The 20257-nt window shown below is 42.9% G+C and overlaps 2 protein-coding genes across 6 annotated transcripts in view; one reads left to right on the top strand and one right to left on the bottom strand.

Annotated features, from left to right (window-relative positions):
• The window catches only part of LOC134207769 (E3 ubiquitin-protein ligase Ubr3), a 187153-nt gene that overhangs the window by 30529 nt on the left and 136367 nt on the right, over window positions 1-20257 (bottom strand). The gene's annotated exons all lie outside the window — the stretch shown is intronic.
• The window catches only part of LOC134207771 (uncharacterized), a 37506-nt gene continuing 26811 nt past the window's right edge, over window positions 9563-20257 (top strand). Inside the window, exons 1-3 of the mRNA XM_062683648.1 lie at window positions 9563-9994; window positions 16316-16700; window positions 16765-17082. Coding sequence (XP_062539632.1) covers window positions 16386-16700; window positions 16765-17082 — 633 coding nt within the window. The 5' untranslated portion in view covers window positions 9563-9994; window positions 16316-16385. The remainder of the gene's footprint in view (window positions 9995-16315; window positions 16701-16764; window positions 17083-20257) is intronic.

The following is a 20257-nucleotide window of genomic DNA, read 5'->3' on the forward strand; positions in this document are numbered from 1 at the left end:
ACAGCAATCAAATACCTGTGGTAGACTCTCCAATACTTTATAATAACCATTGCATTATTTTCCTTTCAAAACACCCCGTTTAACTAAAAGGCAGTAACGCACAGTGAAACCAAGTTGAGCGTGATGGGTTGAGTTACCCTCTGATGTCCAGACTTTAGATTTGTCTCTGTTTTTTTTTTGTTCCAGGCCACAGGGCCGAAAATTTGGTAGACCAATAACCCCACCAGCCAATGTAGCGCTGGAGTAGGGGTTTTGTCTAAAATTGTGTCATAGGCTCCTCCTTCCAGAAGAAGATTATAAAAACAATTGAAATATAATCGAGCATCTTTCTTGACCTGTCCAGCGTTGAATTCTGTTACTATGGTAATAAGTGGACGGTGCAGGGTTGCTGGTTTTTTAATAGACACGGATGAGATACGCAGTTACACAAGAATTCGCTGTAGAAAAATGAAATATATTTTCGGTGTCAACAGTATTTCTAGTATAACTTCTGCTACTTTCATCATATGAAAAATATTTTTATATGAAAATGTTTCTTAAAGCATCAGGAAAAAAAATTTAGTGGTTGGATTTTATACAACTTGTTTCAAAAAATTTAGAAAAATCAGATAAGGTTTTTAGGGTAAAAATATTACCTTAAATAGTAAAAAAGTCAAAATTTCACCGATGAAATATTTTAATTGACACAGATCCTTAAACTAGAGGTCAAAAACTATGATCTAACGGCTTAACATTCGAGGTGCATTCACTTTGCATAATAGTTGCCTTTAAACATAGCGTGCGTGGCGTTGAAAAAACGCAGGTGTGCATCGGTGCGGCGACGCTGCGTTACCGCTTTTTCCCGATGCACACATGCGTCCTTTTAACGCCGTGTGCACGCAGCGTTGAAAAGACGCTACGTGGACATCGGGCCTACGCGATGGTTTTTTCCACCCGAGAAGGAAGACACCATCACTGTACGCCGTGCCTTCAACTCGTTTAGACGGTTTAGACTTGTTACATATAATAAGCTTGCAGTGAATTCGATAACAAAGATAATGTAATTAGTGTAAATATATTGTTTTAAACTAAGCAAAGGACTTCTTTTATCCGGTATCCGAACTTCGTGGTTGGTTTCCCGGAGAGTTCCGTCGGTCCGCCTATGTCGAGTTTTTTAAATACAGTCCACTCTCGAACAGGGGGGGGCAGTACCAGGCGGGTTTTATGGGCGAACGCTCCACCACGGACCAGGTGTTCGCCATTCGCCAAGTACTGCAGAAATGCCGCGAATACACCGTGCCCACACATCATCTATTCATCGACTTCAAAGCCGCATACCGCCATCGGGGGTGACAATGGGTCTGGGGGGTGAGAATGGGTCATCGTTCTCACCGGCAACCTAAAGGTCGGATAGCAAATTCTTTCAAAAAGGTCTCGTATATTTTAGTCTTCTTGCCCTCAGATACATTCAATCTATTCAACAAGCATTCTAAGTACTTGAAACAGTAACCCATTCTCACCCCCATTTGACCCATTGTCACCCCCGACGACGGTATGATACCAGCTATGGCAGCTAATGCATGAACACGGATTTCCGGATAAACTGACACGGTTGATCAAAGCGACGATGCATCGGGTAATGTGCGTAATTCGAGTTTCAGGGGCATTCTTGAGTACCTTCGGAACGCGCAGAGGGTTACGGCAAGGTGTTTCGTGTCTGCTATTCAATATCGCTTTGTAAGGAGTAATACGAAGGGCAGGGATTAACACGAGTGGTACAATTTTCAATAAGTCCGTCCAGCTATTTGGCTTCGCCGACGACATAGATATTATGGCACGTAACTTTGAGAAGATGGAGGAAGCTTACATCAGACTGAAAAGGGAAGCTAAGCGGATCGGACTAGTCATCAATACGTCGAAGACGAAGTACATGATGGAAAAAGGTTCAATAGAAGACAATGTGAGCCACCCACCTCGAGTTTGCATCGGTGGTGACGAAATCGAGGTGGTAGAAGAATTTGTGTACGAAAATGATACCAGCAGAGAAATTCGGAGACGCATAGTGGCTGGAAATCGTACACCCAAACGCTGGTTGTTAGATTTTCTAACAATTCTGTATAAGAATCTACCAAAACCTGTATAAGAACTGGGCATATGCGAAATTGGTAGATTCTTATACAAAAAATGTAAGCTCACAAACAAATATTGTAAGAAAAGCTATAGCAAAATTGTTAGATTCTTATACAATACTTGTATAAGAATCTAGCAATTTCGCATATGCCCAGTTCTTATACAGGTTTTGGTAGATTCTTATGCAGAATTGTTAGAAAATCTAACATCCGCCGGTTGGGTGTACGTACTTTAGACTCCGTAAGGCGCTCCGATCGAATAGAGTTCGCCGCCGTACCAAACTGACTATCTACAAAACGCTTATAAGACCGGTAGTCCTCTACAGACACGAGACCTGTTTGATGCTCGTGAAGGACCAACGCGCACTTGGAGTTTTCGAAAGAAAAGTGCGTGTGACGAGACTTTCCCCAATGGAAATGAAAATCTCGGTACTGACCCATCGTATGTCTTTACATGAAGAGCTATGCATAGAGTGCCTATAGAATACATGTCTCGTTGTCGGGTCACCCTTCTTGTGGGCTGTTCTCGTTTATGATGTTGTAGTCCAAGAAACGGCCTTTGATACTCAGTGTGCACATTCTTGCGTCAATTGGCTGCCACCCAAACACGTTGGCGCATCTTGCCAAGCTCTATGAAGCACGTTCCTAGCTTGTTGGTGGGCTTTGGTCTAGTGATGGGCAAAACGGTTCATTCCGATGAGTGGCTCTGAACCACGCGTTCACTTAAATGAGCCGACTCATTTAACCCTTTTGTTACCGACAGGGTACCCGGGAACCTTTTTCGTTTTCAAGTGAAATTTTTTAGGGTTCTAAACATCGCAGGAAATTGAAACTCCGTGACATCTTCAAACTCGGCAAAATTAAGGTTTGGGTGGTACGAAAATGAAAATCCAGTAAGGGGGGCTTGGGGAGGGGCTTCTGAATATTTTTACCCCGTTTCGTACCGACAGGGTACCCGGGTACCCACGTTTTGGTATGACCATAACTTCGTCAGTTTTCAACCGATTTGGACGATTCCGTTTGCTATGGATTAAGAAATTCATCCTCTATCCGATCCATGTCACATAGGATCGATCCGGATTACCTGGTTACCGGAGTTCCGGATTTGCTAGACCATGTCTCAAAAATGGAGAAGTTGATCTTATAGAATCCAAATGATGATTTCTTGTACCCTGAGTTACAAGTTTCGCAGAAAATTCGGGATTATGACTTCCCAACGTATTAGGACCACGTGATCATATGGACTCGGAACGGACATCCCGGAATAGGTTCCCGTGGGCCCTAAAGTGGCCGCAAATTCATTCCTGGCAATATGGGTATCAAAATTCTTGAAATTGTTTCGGGAACATGTTATTCATATAGTTGAAACCATAGGATGGATATGAACCGGAACGGTCATTCTGGAACAGGTTCCAGGAGGGCCAGTAGGGGCCAAAAACTCATTTAGAATAAACCCTGGCAATATGGGTATCAAAATTCTTGGAATTGTTCCGGAAACATAATTTCCATGTAGTTGAGACCATAGGATGGATATGAACCGGAACGGTTGTTCTGGAACAGGTTCCCGGGGAGCCCGTAGGGGCCAAACACTCATTTAGAATGAACCCTGGCAATATGGGCATCAAATTTTTTGGAATTGTTCCGCAAACATGTTTTCCATGTACTTGAGAGCATAGATTGGATATGACCCGGAACGGTCGTTCTGAAACAGGCTCTTGGAGGGCCTAAAGTGACCAATAATTCATTTGGTAGAAACCCTAGCAATATGGGTATCAAAATTCTTGGAATTGTTCCGGAAACACGTTCCCATGTAGTTGAGACCATAGGATGGATATCAACAGGAACGGTCATTCTGGAACAAGTTCCCGGAAGGCCAGTAGTGGCCAAAAACTCATTTAATACTCAGTTGACCCTCAGACACCGACTTGATCGGATCGTTGTGATCTTTGCTCTTGTAGCTGACGTGGTTCTTGTGAACATTAATTCCAACTATGGAAAAAGTATCTCCATCAGTGAAACGGATTAAAATATATCCGAAAACGGCAATTGGCCCTTATATAGTGTATGTACGACGAGTGGATTGTCTAATCAATCCGTACGAAATTGCAGATTTTCTGAACTCTACTTATAAATCTGTGAGTGAAACAAAATATCACAACGAAGATAAAATTCAGATTACATTCGATAATCGGAAAGAAGTCAACGATTCCCTGCTATCTGCATCTTTTATACAGTCACCTTTATGCGCCAGCTCATCGTGTAGAAATCGATGGCGTAATTAATAACCAGCACGAGGATCTAGCCGATATTAAACGTGACGATTACGGCATTTACAAAGATAAAAATATACATGTATCGGACGTTGGCTATCTCAACAAGCGATCGACCGATCCCGTTAGAGACCAAGCCTTACCAGTTATTCGAATGACTTTCGCTTCTACTGTTCTACCGGACTACCTACAAGTACGTAATGTATTGCTATCAGTGCGTCTTTTTTACCACAAGCCAATGATGTGTGCTCGGTGCAAGCAATATGGACACACAGCAAAGTATTGTTGTAACAAAATGTGTTGCCTCAAATGTGGAAAGGATCATCCCGATGAAACATGCAGTGTTAAAGCCGCCGAGTGTTTCAAATGTAAAGCGAATCATGAACACCTCGAAGACTGCATGACTCTACAAACTAAACATAAGAAGTTTGAAAAAAAGTTACGGAAAATGCGAAGGATAGAATATGCCAATCTGAAGGAGAAATCGTCGTCTCATCTAGACCATTCACCGGAGCTACAACATAGTGAAACCGTCATCAATAAACCGAAATCAATTAAGCGTTCCGCTGTTAGAAATAAAATCAAGGCGTCTACTTCAAGTTCAACTAAAGTTCAACCAATTTGTTCTTTGTCTCAAATAGTAAAATTGATTTGTGAAAAATGTATTACAAATGATCTTTTTAGGAAAATGATTACAACTTTGAATCCAGCGTTAATTCAAATTTGGAAAAAAGTAATTGTTAAATATCCACCACTGGGATTATTGATAACCGCTGACTAAGATTAAGAATAATAATAATGTTACAAAAATAAAAATTGTAATCTGTGGTATCGGCCCCGTAAAACTTTATAGGTGCCTGGGCCTTAATAAATAAATATTGGTTAAAAAAAAAAATCATTTCGAATAAACCCTGGCAATATGGGTATCAAAATTCTTGGAATTGTTCCTGAAACATGTTATTCATAAAGTTGAAACCATAGGATGGATATCAACCAGAACAGTCATGCTAGAACAAGTTCCCGAAAGGCTTTTAGTGGCCACAAACTCATTTAGAAGACACCCTGACATCAAAATTCTTGAAATATTTTCAGAAACATGTTTTTCCAAGAAGATGGGACTGATGTTGGGTCATCAGGCCGAATGGTTATTGGGTCCAATGAGAGGTGAGGAGCGAATAGTGAGAAGTGAGCAGTGAGAAGTTGAAAGTAAAAAGTGAAAAGTGAAATGAGAGAAATGAGAAGAGAGAAGTGAAAAGTTACAGTGTTGATCCGATTTTGTCACTCCCCGATTTTATCTACCTCCGACTTTATCACATTTTCGACCCGATTTTATCACGTTCCGCTTTTGTCACGTTTTTGACCCATTTTGCATCCACAAAAATTTTGAAAATTTCAGTCGTTCTTTTTATTTTTGTAAATTATAAATTATTTTGTTATTATTCATTACTTATCAGATCATGCTTCCGAAACAATTTCATGAATTTTGATACCCATATTGCCAGGGTTTCTTCAGAATGAGTTTGTGGCCACTTTAGGCCCCACGGGAACCTGTTCCAGGATGACCGGCCCGTTGTCAAACCATCCAATGGTCCAATTACTTATCAGATCATGCTTCCGAAACAATTTCATCAATTTTGATTCCCATATTGCCTGGGTTTCTTCAGAATGAGTTTGTGGCCACTTTAGGCCCCACGGGAACCTGTTCCATGATGACCGGTCCTTTGTCAAACCATCCAATGGTCCAATTACTTATCAGATCATGCTTCCGAAACAATTTCATGAATTGCCTGGGTTTCTTCAAAATGAGTTTGTGGCCACTTTAGGCCCCACGGGAACCTGTTCCAGGACGAGCGGTCCGTTGTCAAATCATCCTATGGTCCAATTACTTATCGGATCATGCTTCCGATACAATTTCATGAATTTTGATACCCACATTGCCAGGGTTTCTTCAAAATGAGTTTGTGGCCACTTTAGGCCCCACGGGAACCTGTTCCAGGATGACCGGCCCGTTGTCAAACCATCCAATGGTCCAATTACTTATCAGATTATATTTCCGAAACAATTTCATCAATTTTGATTCCCGTATTGCCAGGGTTTCTTCAGAATAAGTTTGTGGCCACTTTAGGCCCCACGGGAAGCTGTTCCAGGATGAGCGGTCCTTTGTCAAACCATCCAATGGTTCAATTACTAATCAGATCACGCTTCCGAAACAATTTCATGAATTTTGATACCCATATTGCCAGGGTTTCTTCAGAATGAGTTTGTGGCCACTTTAGGCCCCACGGGAACCTGTTCCAGGATGACCGGTCCGTTGTCAAACCATCCAATGGTCCAATTACTTATCAGATCATGCTTCCGAAACAATTTCATGAATTTTGATACCCATATTGCCAGGGTTTCTTCAGAATAAGTTTGTGGCCACTTTAGGCCCCACGGGAACCTGTTCCAGGATGACCGGTCCGTTGTCAAACCATCCTATGGTCCAATTACTTATCGGATCATGCTTCCGAAACAATTTCATGAATTTTGATACCCATATTGCCAGGGTTTCTTCAGAATAAGTTTGTGGCCACTTTAGGCCCCACGGGAACCTGTTCCAGGATGACCGGTCCGTTGTCAAACCATCCTATGGTCCAATTACTTATCGGATCATGCTTCCGGAACAATTTCATGAATTTTGATACCCATATTGCCAGGGTTTCTTCAGAATGAGTTTGTGGCCACTTTAGGAACCTGTTTCCGGAATAACCGTTCCGGGATTAATTCATAAAATGGTCCTGTAACGTAGTTAAGTTATATTCTTTAAATTTCCAACGAAGTTTATTAGTCATGACGCAAGAAATCTTCATTTGGTTGAATATATATCTTCAATTTATACATACTTTGAGACTTGGCCCAGTAAATCCGGAATTCCGGTAACCAGGTAATTCGAATCGGTTTTATGTAACATGAATCCGTAGCAATCAAAATCGGTGAAAAACTGATAATGTTATGATCATTTTAAGTCCGTAAGTACCCGGGTACCCTGTCGGTAACGTAAGGGTTTTTTTTGTCGGTAACAAAAGGGTTAAACGACTCAGTTCATCAAAAAAAAAAAAAAAAAAAGGAAGTTCCGGTGGTTTGAGCGATACAGCATTAAATTCATCGGAGTTAATTTTTAATTTGAACTTCTAGTAACATAACTCATCATTTGTGGACTTTTTTGCTGTTTTGTTTGATTTCATGCTCCGTGCTCCATTTTAATTTTAACGAATTACAAATTAACGAAGTTCAAATTGAAAAGTGTTCAGATTGGAACGGCAAAATTACTGCAGTAGATATTTCTTTTGAATGAAAAAGCCTAGCCTAGTTTTATATCTGGCGTAATCAACTATATTCAATTCATTAACAAAAACTAATTAAAAGAAATTCAAAATGTCGAGTAGGTGTATTAAAACAACCATGAAATAGCCGTTCATTCTTCGATTTCTTTTTATATCTTTACAAACTTTTTAATGTGAATTATGGCATACATATAATTGAATCATTTGTTTGAGAAACTGTCCATTTTACACAATTTCGAGAAAACAACAAAAAACTGTTTTTGAACAAATTGGCACCGAACCTTTCGATTTCTTCGCCAAAAACTATTGATCTGTAAATAGTTTTTGGCAAAACTCAACACCCTGGTGCAATTCCAGTGCAAAACTGTAAGCAGTACTCCATAATTGCTCTTCAAAGTGCGTGGACATTGGACTGATTCAAATTTTGACTTTTTCGCTCCCCTGTGCTTAAACGATTGCATTTGCTATTTTAACAATCATCCTAAATTTTTAGCTAATTTGGTTGTAATTTGAGTGAGCACGTGCAATATGAAGTTTGTATTAAAATCGATATGAAAACAGTAACTTTTGGGCAAAACGCTCCACAACGCTTCCCAATAAGCTTCAAAAACGTATAAATGCATTGGCTACATAGCAAATTTAGCAAGGAATCAGCTCATCTTACCCGCGAAACGATTTGATGCTTACAAGAAAAGTTATTAAGGAAACACTGAGTCGTGGGAAATTCAATTTAACACATAAAAGAATAACATCAATGTCAATAATGAGCATTTTTGTTTTATACATAACTTTGCTTACAAAAGTCAAATCGCTTCGCAACAACAACTGTCTTTCAGCTTAGAAATTGTTCTATGAAGTCGACGTGTTGCTTATATTCAAATAGTTTATAAGCCACCTCACGGAACGATCTTTTACATCAATGTCGATTTCCATAGTAATTTTCATACAAACTTCAAATGACGTGTGCACAATCAAATTACATCCAAATTAGCTAAAAATTTAGGAGGTTTATTTAAATGGCAAATGCAATCGTTTAAGCATCGGGGTGCAAAAAAGTCAAAATTTGAATCACTCTAGTGGACATATGTAGTTTCTCAAACAAACGAAAAAAAAAATCATACATTCCCGAGCAAAAAATTTTTTTCGTATTTTTTGCTAGAATACGTATTTTTGGAAGAGGGTTCAGAATATATAAAAATCTCATTTTGGCCAAAAATGTTACATATGTAGTTTCTCAAACAAAAGTTTCAATTAGGATAAGGAAAAAAAACATCTCAATAGCACCTATACATGCTTGACTCATTCCAGTTGATGTGTTGTAACTATAACTATTATCGGGTACTAACCAAGTTTACATTACTGATTCTCAACTTTAAACAGATGACAAATCCCTTGGCCATGTCAAGGTAGCCTCACGAAATTACAATAAAGCGCAATACCGAAAGCGAACGCATACCATACTGAAAATCAATAACAAACAAATTTGACACCTCAATTTACTGAAACTTACACCTTTTCTCACATAGTTAGGGTTCAAATGAATTGTGCCGTTATTATTCGCCAAACGCAATCAATTAGACACCAATCATACCGAACATGAATCACACAAATGCCGCTGAGAGCCGTGTGTATCATCCATTTTCATGTTGGATCACCCTACCCGTTTTGATCGTAGTCTCATAATGAACTGGAAAGTTAAAACCCAAGCCACCGTCGAACCGCGTACCCTCGCATAGAGTGAATCATGAAACAAAGCACCCACGGAGAGAGTGAGCAACCGTGCGTCGATGATCTCCCTCCCCCAAGCTTGGCTTCAGGCTTGGAATAATGAAATGGTCAGTCAACAAGAAACACTAAAACCGTAGAGATGTGGTAGTGCCAACTAGCTAGTCGGAACCGTGCGTGACCGTTCATAATTCATGCCCCCGTTGATCGAGTTGTCCAGCGAAGCTTCAGAACATTGCCATTCAAGATTCCTTTCGGTTCGGTTGGATTTATTCGATAGCATCGATTGGCGTAGTTGGATCCAGTGATATTTCGTCAGTAAAGATCTAAGACGTTCAGAAACCGTGCGATCAACGAGAAATCGTAAAAAAATGGACCATAATCATCGGTAGTGCTGCTATCGTAATCAATCGCATCCAGTGTATTAATTCGCACGTGAAGTGAATAGCCCAGTGCTCAATTAAGTTGCGCGAATATAACGGTGGCAAACCGAACGAGCGCGAGTCGACCTTCAGTGAATAACTCTTGGGCGCAAGGAAGTCAGAAAACGTTACCACTCCATCCAAAGGTAAAACAACGAAATTCATAGAAGTAAATGAAGCAAAAACACCGCGGGTTGGATCTGAATCTGACTCATTGTCGGCGGCGGAGAGCAATCTTTCACTCAGCCATGATGAGGGGAAAAGAGCGCGTGCAAATGATCTGGGTTTATTAATTTATGATGTGTCACACAACAAGCCTAGATAGTTTTTCAAGATTGTTAAGTTTCTTGGTACAAGTTTGAGTCAATGCCGAGCGCGATCATTGTGCAAAAGTCGATGCGATGCTGTTTCTTTATCTGCGAATCATCTCAGAGTTGCACAGCTAAAAACTAACGAATGTGGGTTTCTATGAGCTGAAAGCAAAACATTAGTAGAAATGATAGCAAGTTTGTTGCCCGACTGACCCGAGAGCTGATTTCTTTTGAGAATTAGAGATTTGAATGATTTCAAGCAAAAACTCATATCAGTGGAAAGACGTGACACCAGTGATTCCAATTAATTTGTTCATTAACATAAAGCAGTAATAAAATTACTACAAAATGCCTTTTAAATTTATTGGTGATTCGATTCTCGCATTCCTCCGGATTGGCAATCCCACGCTTTTATGCGCAAAACTAATTGTAGGCGCACAAGTATCGAATGATTTTTCATAAAGATTTGTTTCTAGTTTATAGAATGCTCTTATCAATTCTGACACTATACAAGAAATCGAGATTGTTTTTGAATTTCTTCAATCATATACGAAGAAATTCAGTCCCAAAAATTTTCGAGATAACCGATTGAACTTGTTCGAAGCAAAAGGAGTAGATCTCATCTGACTCATCGTTTGTGACGGAGAGCAATCTTCCACTCAAGCATTATCGGTACGAACAAGTGCGAAGAAAGCGTGTGCAAATTATCCGGGTACAATCATCTGGTAAAGCAAACGAAATGGTTAATTATTTATGATATGGCACGTATCGAGCATACATATGTGCTATTGAGAGATTACAATTTCTTGGTACAGGATTGAGTCAGTGAAACTTGATAAAAGTGTGAATAGAAAACAGCACAGTTAATATCCCAGTTTAATCACCCCTGCTTAATTTTGGAGTGATAAAATAGGAAATGTGACAGAATCGGATTTTTTTTATATTCAATTTTTTTTTTAATCAGATTATGCCTTGCAAAGGCAAAATACGTGAACGCAACCGATAATTTCTTGTCGAAAAAGCTTATACCAAATTTTTGACAGGTTTTCAGAAATGATTCATAATAAACTACAGGCGGTGAAAGCTATTTAATGAAAAAAATTGTTTGCAACAGTAAAAAATAAAAATGAGTAGAATTTTCAAATTTTTTGAAGGTGACAAATTGGGTCGAAAACGTGTTATAATCCGGGGTAAATAAAATCGGGTAGTGACAAAATCGTCACAAGTCTCCAGGAAACTTTCCACACGTCTCTGGGAGACTTTCCACAAGTCTCTGGGAGACTTTCCACAAGTCTCTAGGAGACTTTCCACAAATAAATAAAATCGGGGAGTGACAAAATCGTCACAAGTCTCTGGGAGAGTTTCGTCAAGTCTCTGGGAGACTTTCCACAAGTCTCTGGGAGACTTTCCACAAGTCTCTGGGAGACTTTCCAAAAGTCTCTGGGAGACTTTCCAAAAGTCTCTGGGAGACTTTCCAAAAGTCTCTGGGAGACTTTCCAAAAGTCTCTGGGAGACTTTCCAAAAGTCTCTGGGAGACTTTCCAAAAGTCTCTGGGAGACTTTCCAAAAGTCTCTGGGAGACTTTCCAAAAGTCTCTGTGAGACTTTCAAAAGTCTCCGTGAGACTTTCCAAAGTCTCCGTGAGACTTTCCAAAGTCTCCGTGAGACTTTCCAAAGTCTCCGTGAGACTTTCCAAAGTCTCCGTGAGACTTTCCAAAGTCTCCGTGAGACTTTCCAAAGTCTCCGTGAGACTTTCCAAAAGTCTCTGGGAGACTTTCCAAAAGTCTCTGGGAGACTTTCCAAAAGTCTCTGGGAGACTTTCCAAAAGTCTCTGGGAGACTTTCCAAAAGTCTCTGGGAGACTTTCCAAAAGTCTCTGGGAGACTTTCCAAAAGTCTCTGGGAGACTTTCCAAAAGTCTCTGGGAGACTTTCCAAAAGTCTCTGGGAGACTTTCCAAAAGTCTCTGGGAGACTTTTCACAAGTCACTGGGAGACGTTCCGCAAGTATCTGGGAGACTTTCCACAAGTCTCTGGAAGACTTTCCACAAGTCTCTGGAAGACTTTCCACAAGTCTCTGGGAGACTTTCCACAAGTCTCTGGGAGACTTTCCACAAGTCTCTGGGAGACTTTCCACAAGTCTCTGGGAGACTTTCCACAAGTCTCTGGGAGACTTTCCACAAATCTCTGGGAGACTTTCCACAAGTCTCTGGGAGACTTTCCACAAGTCTCTGGGAGACTTTCCACAAGTCTCTGGGAGACTTTCCACAAGTCTCTGGGAGACTTTCCACAAGTCTCTGGGAGACTTTCCACAAGTCTCTGGGAGACTTTCCACAAGTCTCTGGGAGACTTTCCACAAGTCTCTGGGAGACTTTCCACAAGTCTCTGGGAGACTTTCCACAAGTCTCTGGGAGACTTTCCACAAGTCTCTGGGAGACTTTCCACAAGTCTCTGGGAGACTTTCCACAAGTCTCTGGGAGACTTTCCACAAGTCTCTGGGAGACTTTCCACAAGTCTCTGGGAGACTTTCCACAAGTCTCTGGGAGACTTTCCACAAGTCTCTGGGAGACTTTCCACAAGTCTCTGGGAGACTTTCCACAAGTCTCTGGGAGACTTTCCACAAGTCTCTGGGAGACTTTCCACAAGTCTCTGGGAGACTTTCCACAAGTCTCTGGGAGACTTCCCACAAGTCTCTGGGAGACTTTCCACAAGTCTCTGGGAGACTTTCCACAAGTCTCTGGGAGACTTTCCAAAAGTCTCTGGGAGACTTTCCAAAAGTCTCTGGGAGACTTTCCAAAAGTCTCTGGGAGACTTTTCAAAAGATTCTGGGAGACTTTTCAAAAGACTCTGGGAGACTTTCCAAAAGTCCCTGGGAGACTTTCCAAAAATCTCTGGGAGACTTTCCAAAAGTCTCTGGGAGACTTTCCAAAAATTCCTTGGAGACTTTCGGAAAGTCTCTCAGAGCCTTTTGGAAAGCCTCCCAGAGACTTTCGGAAAGTCTTCCAGAGACTTTTGGAAAGTCTCCCAGAGAGTTTTGGAAAGTCTCCCAGAGACGTTTGGAAAGTCTCCCAGAGACTTTCGGAAGGTCTCCGAGAGATTTTCGGAAAATCTTCCAGAGACTTTGGAAAGTCTCCCAGATACTTTGGGAGAGTCTCCCAGAGACTTTTGTAAAGTCTCCCAGAGACTTGTGGAAAGTCTCCCAGAGACTTGTGGAAAGTCTCCCAGAGACTTGTGGAAAGTCTCCCAGAGACTAGTGGAAAGTCTCCCAGAGACTTGTGGAAAGTCTCCCAGAGACTTGTGGAAAGAAGATTTTCCGAAAATCTCTGGGAGACTTTCCGAAAGTCTCTGGGAGACTTTCCAAAAGTCTCTGGGAGACTTTCCAAAAGTCTCTGGGAGACTTTCCAAAAGTCTCTGGGAGACTTTCCAAAAGTTTCTGGGAGACTTTTCAAAAGTCTCTGGGAGACTTTCCAAAAGTTCCTGGAAGGCTTTCCAAAAATCCCTGGGAGACTTTCCAAAAGTCTCTGGGAGACTTTCCAAAAATTCCTTGGAGACTTTCGGAAAGTCTCTCAGAGCCTTTTGGAAAGCCTCCCAGAGACTTTCGGAAAGTCTTCCAGAGACTTTTGGAAAGCCTCTCAGTGAGTTTTGGAAAGTCTCCCAAAGACTTTCGAAAAGTCTCTCAGAGACTTTTGGGAAGTCTCCCAGTGACTTTTGGAAAGTCTCCCAGAGACTTTTGGAAAGTCTCCCAGAGACTTTCGGAAGGTCTCCCAGAGATTTTCGGAAAATCTTCCGGAGACTTTTGAGAATTTTCTTTGGGATACTTTGAGTCTCTGGGAGACTTTCCAAAAGTCTCTGGGAGACTTTCCACAAGTCTCTGGGAGACTTTCCACAAGTCTCTGGGAGACTTTCCAAAAGTCTCTGGGAGACTTTCCAAAAGTCTCTGGGAGACTTTCCAAAAGTCTCTGGGAGACTTTCCAACAGTCTCTGGGAGACTTTCCAACAGTCTCTGGGAGACTTTCCAACAGTCTCTGGGAGACTTTCCAACAGTCTCTGGGAGACTTTCCAACAGTCTCTGGGAGACTTTCCAACAGTCTCTGGGAGACTTTCCAACAGTCTCTGGGAGACTTTCCAACAGTCTCTGGGAGACTTTCCAACAGTCTCTGGGAGACTTTCCAACAGTCTCTGGGAGACTTTCCAACAGTCTCTGGGAGACTTTCCAACAGTCTCTGGGAGACTTTCCAACAGTCTCTGGGAGACTTTCCAACAGTCTCTGGGAGACTTTCCAACAGTCTCTGGGAGACTTTCCAACAGTCTCTGGGAGACTTTCCAACAGTCTCTGGGAGACTTTCCAACAGTCTGTGAGAGACTTTCTAACAGTCTCTGAGAGACTTTCCAACAGTCTCTGGGAGACTTTCCAACAATCTCTGGGAGACTTTCCAACAGTCTCTGGGAGACTTTCCAACTGTCTCTGGGAGACTTTCCAACAGTCTCTGGGAGACTTTCCACAAGTCTCTGGGAGACTTTCCACAAGTCTCTGGGAGACTTTCCACAAGTCTCTGGGAGACTTTCCACAAGTCTCTGGGAGACTTTCCAACAGTCTCTGGGAGACTTTCCAACTGTCTCTGGGAGACTTTCCAACAGTCTCTGGGAGACTTTCCAACAGTCTCTGGGAGACTTTCCAACAGTCTCTGGGAGACTTTCCAACAGTCTCTGGGAGACTTTCCAACAGTCTCTGGGAGACTTTCCTACAGTCTCTGGGAGACTTTCCAACAGTCTCTGGGAGACTTTCCAACAGTCTCTGGGAGACTTTCCAACAGTCTCTGGGAGACTTTCCAACAGTCTTTGGGAAACTTTCCAACAGTCTCTGGGAGACTTTCCAACAGTCTCTGGGAGACTTTCCAACAGTCTCTGGGAGACTTTCCAACAGTCTCTGGGAGACTTTCCAACAGTCTCTGGGAGACTTTCCAACAGTCTCTGGGAGACTTTCCAACAGTCTCTGGGAGACTTTCCAACAGTCTCTGGGAGACTTTCCAACAGTCTCTGGGAGACTTTCACATTAATAAAGCACAAAAAAAAAAATCTGGGAGATTTTCCAACAGTCTCTAGGAGACTTTCCAAAAGTCTCTGGGAGACTTTCCAAAAGTCTTTGGAAGACTTTCCGAAAGTCTTTGGAAGACTTTCCGAAAGTCTTTGGAAGACATTCCAAAAGCTTCTGGGATACTTTCCGCAAATAACTAAATATTCGTGCGAATCACTTCAAGATGCGAATTCTTCGACTACTCATGATACTGTAATGTAATAATCTGCGGCATTAATCTTGAAGGTTCTAATTATGAAAGATATCGCCAGAAACCAATCATAAACCAGACATTCAACATTGGTATCTTAAAAATGCAAGAATCCGAGAGAGGATGAGGCACGATTAGAATTTTATTAGAATAAACATTTTTGAGACAAAAGTCGTCTGCTGGTGCACATCATTAATAAACATTCATATCAGCATAGTGAGCATAGCAGAGAATTTAAAAGGGAAACCTGATTTCTACAACTCATAAACATAACTGCTCTGGTTTGACAAATGTCCCCTGCTGCACCCCGATCAGTGTGCAACGGTCATGCGGTGCAGCGAGTTCGTATTCCAAATCAAAGTTTAAATAATACAAACCGAGAACACGGACAGCCTGCAGACCGGAGAGACGGCCGGCTTGTTAAGTACGTTTCCTGTGCTGCTGCTGACTACGCAGATATCCGAATGCGGGTGAGATTTCTGAAATTACATCCAATCAACTACTTAGACAATGGTGGAAATGACGCCTCCGAAACAAGTGTTTGTTTGCTTGAACGGGACAAACCATCTCTATTATAAGCCAGTCGATAGTTGGAAGCACAAATAGCTTACATACTTTTCGTTCGATTTCTATCTGATCTACAGCATCAATCGGAACTATAAAACAAGAATTATGCAATTTCCCTGCTAATCAATTCCTAGTAATTCAGGAAAAAAAAACAAACATCTCTCTGCATCGTCGATGAGAGATAACAGAAATCATATCGCGAGATACGATTGCCATTGCACTCGACTGAGCCGATGCGTGGGAATAAATGCTTTAATCAGCATTGCATACAACACCGATCACATCGTTATCAATCTTTGTTCCGTTTCAGTTGAATCCACTCCTCCAGCATCGCATTTACCATCACCACTCTAATAGGCTATGTCAGTCCAGTCATCACGATGAAGCTCCTCTCGCCGAAGCAATACTCACCACCTCCCGTCAGAGTCGGGAAAAGGTTAGCACTGGGACTGCTGGTCGGTTCCTGTTTGCTGGCGGTATGCCTTCTACCGCAACCAGTAAGCTCGCAGGTAACCGTTGCGAGCGTCATTTCCGTGCTCCAGCTGAGCAAGGAGGTCATTCACAGTATCATCGAAACGTGGGACCTGGTGGAGGAAGTGGGCGATATCCATCTTCCGTTCAAGCGCAATAAGGACGAGAAGATCCTACAGCGAATGCACGATCTGAGTTTACAGATCCTGCAGGGAGAGCAACGGGTAGGAAAGATATTTGCTTTCATAGAGCGCTGGTTAACGAGATCAATTCTATTTCGTTCTTCAGATTCTATCAACGATGGAGTTCTCGATAGACAGTCTGGTGAAGCAACTGTCGATCAAGTTACAACTGGAGACCCAAATGCGTGACCTGGCCGATCTGATGAATCGGGTAAGCAATCGCGAGAAGTGGATGCGTTCGTACCTGGAGTCGGACGAGACTATCGAAACGCACACGCTGGAGGACTTCGCCAGCAGCACGGTGGCGCAGGATACGAGCAGCGTGTCCAGTTTGTTGTCCCGGATCGACCTGCTGGTGGCAGGATCGACGGATCTCCCGTTTCGACAGCCGGGGGTGCTGGAGATGTTGCTACAAGCTACGCAGGTAAGTGCGCGAAGTGATTTTGTTAGTTCATACGGCAGTGAAGTGGCACAGCGAATCGGTCAATGACACAAACCTGGCGGAACCAGTCTGCTTGGCCAGGTGGTGATCGATGGATTGCGAAACAGTGTGAAAAATTGTGCAACGCGAGAATGTGCTGACAAATTGGGATCATAGCCAAAAAAAACTTGTTATAGAAACACGTTTTTCATAACGCTAACTAATTTCGAAAGCAAAACAAAACTGCATATCCAGAGGGCACAATACAATATTGAACAGAACCTAATGGCGCCGCCAATTAGATAATACAATGAGTGTTGTTGCACAGGCATACTGAATCAGCACTCATCGAATATGTTTATACGATGTTGAATCTTTAGTTGATCTCAATTTTCTATTCTAGTTGGTACATAAATCTTCTATATATAAAAATGAATTTACTCTTCCTTTGAGGCAATATAACTCATGAACGGATGGATCTATTTTATCACTAATTGTTTCGTCTTGCAATGAGCTATGTTCATATGTAGAAAAAGAAAGATATTTTTGATGGTTTAGTTTGAAAACCATGAAAATGTATAAAGTTGGTGAGTTGTGAAGACATTCAAACAATCAAGTCAAAATCGATCTAGAGTGCGGCGCTGCTAACAATCTTGCATATGACATTTGAAAAACAACTGACAGCAACTGACCAACCCGGGTAAGGCAGGGTCTGATCAGCTAGTAGTGCATATGGTCGGGGTTCAGCCAAACCGCACCAAGCGGCTTTTCGACTGACTTGTGATATTTTGTTCGTACAAGGACAACGGAAATAGTTTCATATCATTTTAAGCATACATTTGCAGTAGGATATCCTCAGTTATAGGATATTCGATACAATTTACGATCAATTAATTCTGCTGAACGAAAATTTGAGCAGAAAAAACGGTAATTTTTCCTTGGCGCTTGGTGTGATTTGGTTGAACCCCGACATAATAGTAAAATATTCCGCGAGTATTAAACACTTTTACTAAGATATTGACAAACAATTCTTTGCTTTTAATTCTGATCTTCATCGTACTTTAAATAAATGTTCCCTTTAACTTTGAGCTTAGGTAGTAGGGGAAGATGTCCCAAAATATGAAAAATTGACCTGAAAACTAACTAAATATATGGCTCTCCAAGAGGTTGTCTGAAAATTTCGTTGCTTCGTGAACGAGTATTCATCAAACTTCCTTCAAGACTTTAAAGATTTTTGGAGGCTTCCAAGCCTGAAGGTAGGATTCCGAGCCTCTTGATAGGAGGCCTCCGAGTCTATTCCGATACGCTTAATAGGAGGCTTTCAAGTCTCATGGAAAAAGGCTTTTGAGCTTCCCAAAAGAAAGCTTTTAAGCCTCTTGAAAGAAACATTCCAAGCCTCTTAAAAAGAAACTTCCGGCTTTCCAGTCTCTTGAAAGGAGGCTTCCGAGCCTCTTGAAAGGAGGCTTCCGAGCCTCTTGAAAGGAGGCTTCCGAGCCTCTTGAAAGGAGGCTTCCGAGCCTCTTGAAAGGAGGCTTCCGAGCCTCTTGAAAGGAGGCTTCCAAGGCTCATGAAAGGAGGCTTGCAGAGCCTCTTGAAAGGAGGCTTGCAGGCCTCTTGAAAGGAGGCTTGCAGGCTTCTTGAAAGGAGGCTTCCAGGCCTCTTGAAAGGAGGCTTCCAGCCTCTTGAAAGGAGGCTTCCAGAGCCTCTTGAAAGGAGGCTTCAGGCCTCTTGAAAGGAGGCTTCCGAGCCTCTTGAAAGGAGGCTTCTGAGCCTCTTGAAAGGAGGCTTCGAGCCTCTTAAAAGAAGGCTTCCGAGGCCTCGTGAAATGAGTCTTCCAGTGCCTCTTGGAATGAAGCGTCCGAGGCCTCTTGAAAGGAGGCTTCCGAGCCTCTTGAAATGAGGCTTCTGAGCCTCTCAAAAGAAGGCTTCCTGAGCCTCTTGAAAGGGGGCTTCTGAGCCTCTTGAAAGGGGCTTCCAGAACCTCTTGAAAGGAGGCTTCTGAGCCTCTTGAAAGGAGGCTGCCGAGGCCTCTTGAAAGGAGGCTTCTGAGCCTCTTGAAAGGAGGCTTCTGAGCCTCTTGAAAGGAGGCTTCCAGGCCTCTTGAAAGGAGGCTTCTGAGCCTCTTGAAAGGGGGCTTCCTGAGCCTCTTGAAAGGAGGCTTCCGAGCCTCTTGAAATGAGGCTTCCAGGCCTCTTGAAAGGAGGCTTCCAGGCCTCTTGAAGGGGGCTTCCAGGCCTCTTGAAAGGGGGCTTCCAGAACCTCTTGAAAGGAGGCTTCCAGGCCTCTTGAAAGGAGGCTTCCTGAGCCTCTTGAAAGGGGGCTTCCAGGCCTCTTGAAGGGGGCTTCCAGACCTCTTGAAAGGAGGCTTCCGGGCCTCTTGAAAGGAGGCTGCCGAGCCTCTTGAAAGGAGGCTTCCGGGCCTCTTGAAAGGAGGCTTCCGAGCCTCTTGAAAGGAGGCTTCCAAGCCTCTTGAAAGGAGGCTTCCGAGCCTCTTGAAAGGAGGCTTCCGAGCCTCTTGAAAGGAGGCTGCCGAGCCTCTTGAAAGGAGGCTGCCGAGCCTCTTGAAAGGAGGCTGCCGAGCATCTTGAAAGGAGGCTTCCGAGCCTCTTGAAAGGAGGCTTCCGAGCCTCTTGAAAGGAGGCTTCCGAGCCTCTTGAAAGGAGGCTTCCGAGCCTCTTGAAAGGAGGCTTCCGAGCCTCTTGAAAGGAGGCTTCCGAGCCTCTTGAAAGGAGGCTTCCGGACCTCTTGAAAGGAGGCTTTGAGCCTCTTGAAAGGAGGCTTCTGAGCCTCTTGAAAGGAGGCTTCTGAGCCTCTTGAAAGGAGGCTTCCAGGCCTCTTGAAAGGAGGCTTCCTGAGCCTCTTGAAAGGAGGCTCTGAGCCTCTTGAAAGGAGGCTTGAGGCCTCTTGAAAGGAGGCTTCTGAGCCTCTTGAAAGGAGGCTTCCAGGCCTCTTGAAAGGGGCTCTGAGCCTCTTGAAAGGGGCTCCGAGCCTCTTGAAAGGAGGCTTCCGAGCCTCTTGAAAGGGGGCTTCCGAGCCTCTTGAAAGGGGGCTTCCGAGCCTCTTGAAAGGGGGCTCCCGAGCCTCTTGAAAGGAGGCTTCCGAGCCTCTTGAAAGGAGGCTTCCGAGCCTCTTGAAAGGAGGCTTCCGAGCCTCTTGAAAGGAGGCTTCCGAGCCTCTT

The sequence above is a fragment of the Armigeres subalbatus genome, chromosome 1 (assembly GCF_024139115.2).
Source record: "Armigeres subalbatus isolate Guangzhou_Male chromosome 1, GZ_Asu_2, whole genome shotgun sequence".
NCBI lineage: Eukaryota > Metazoa > Arthropoda > Insecta > Diptera > Culicidae > Armigeres > Armigeres subalbatus.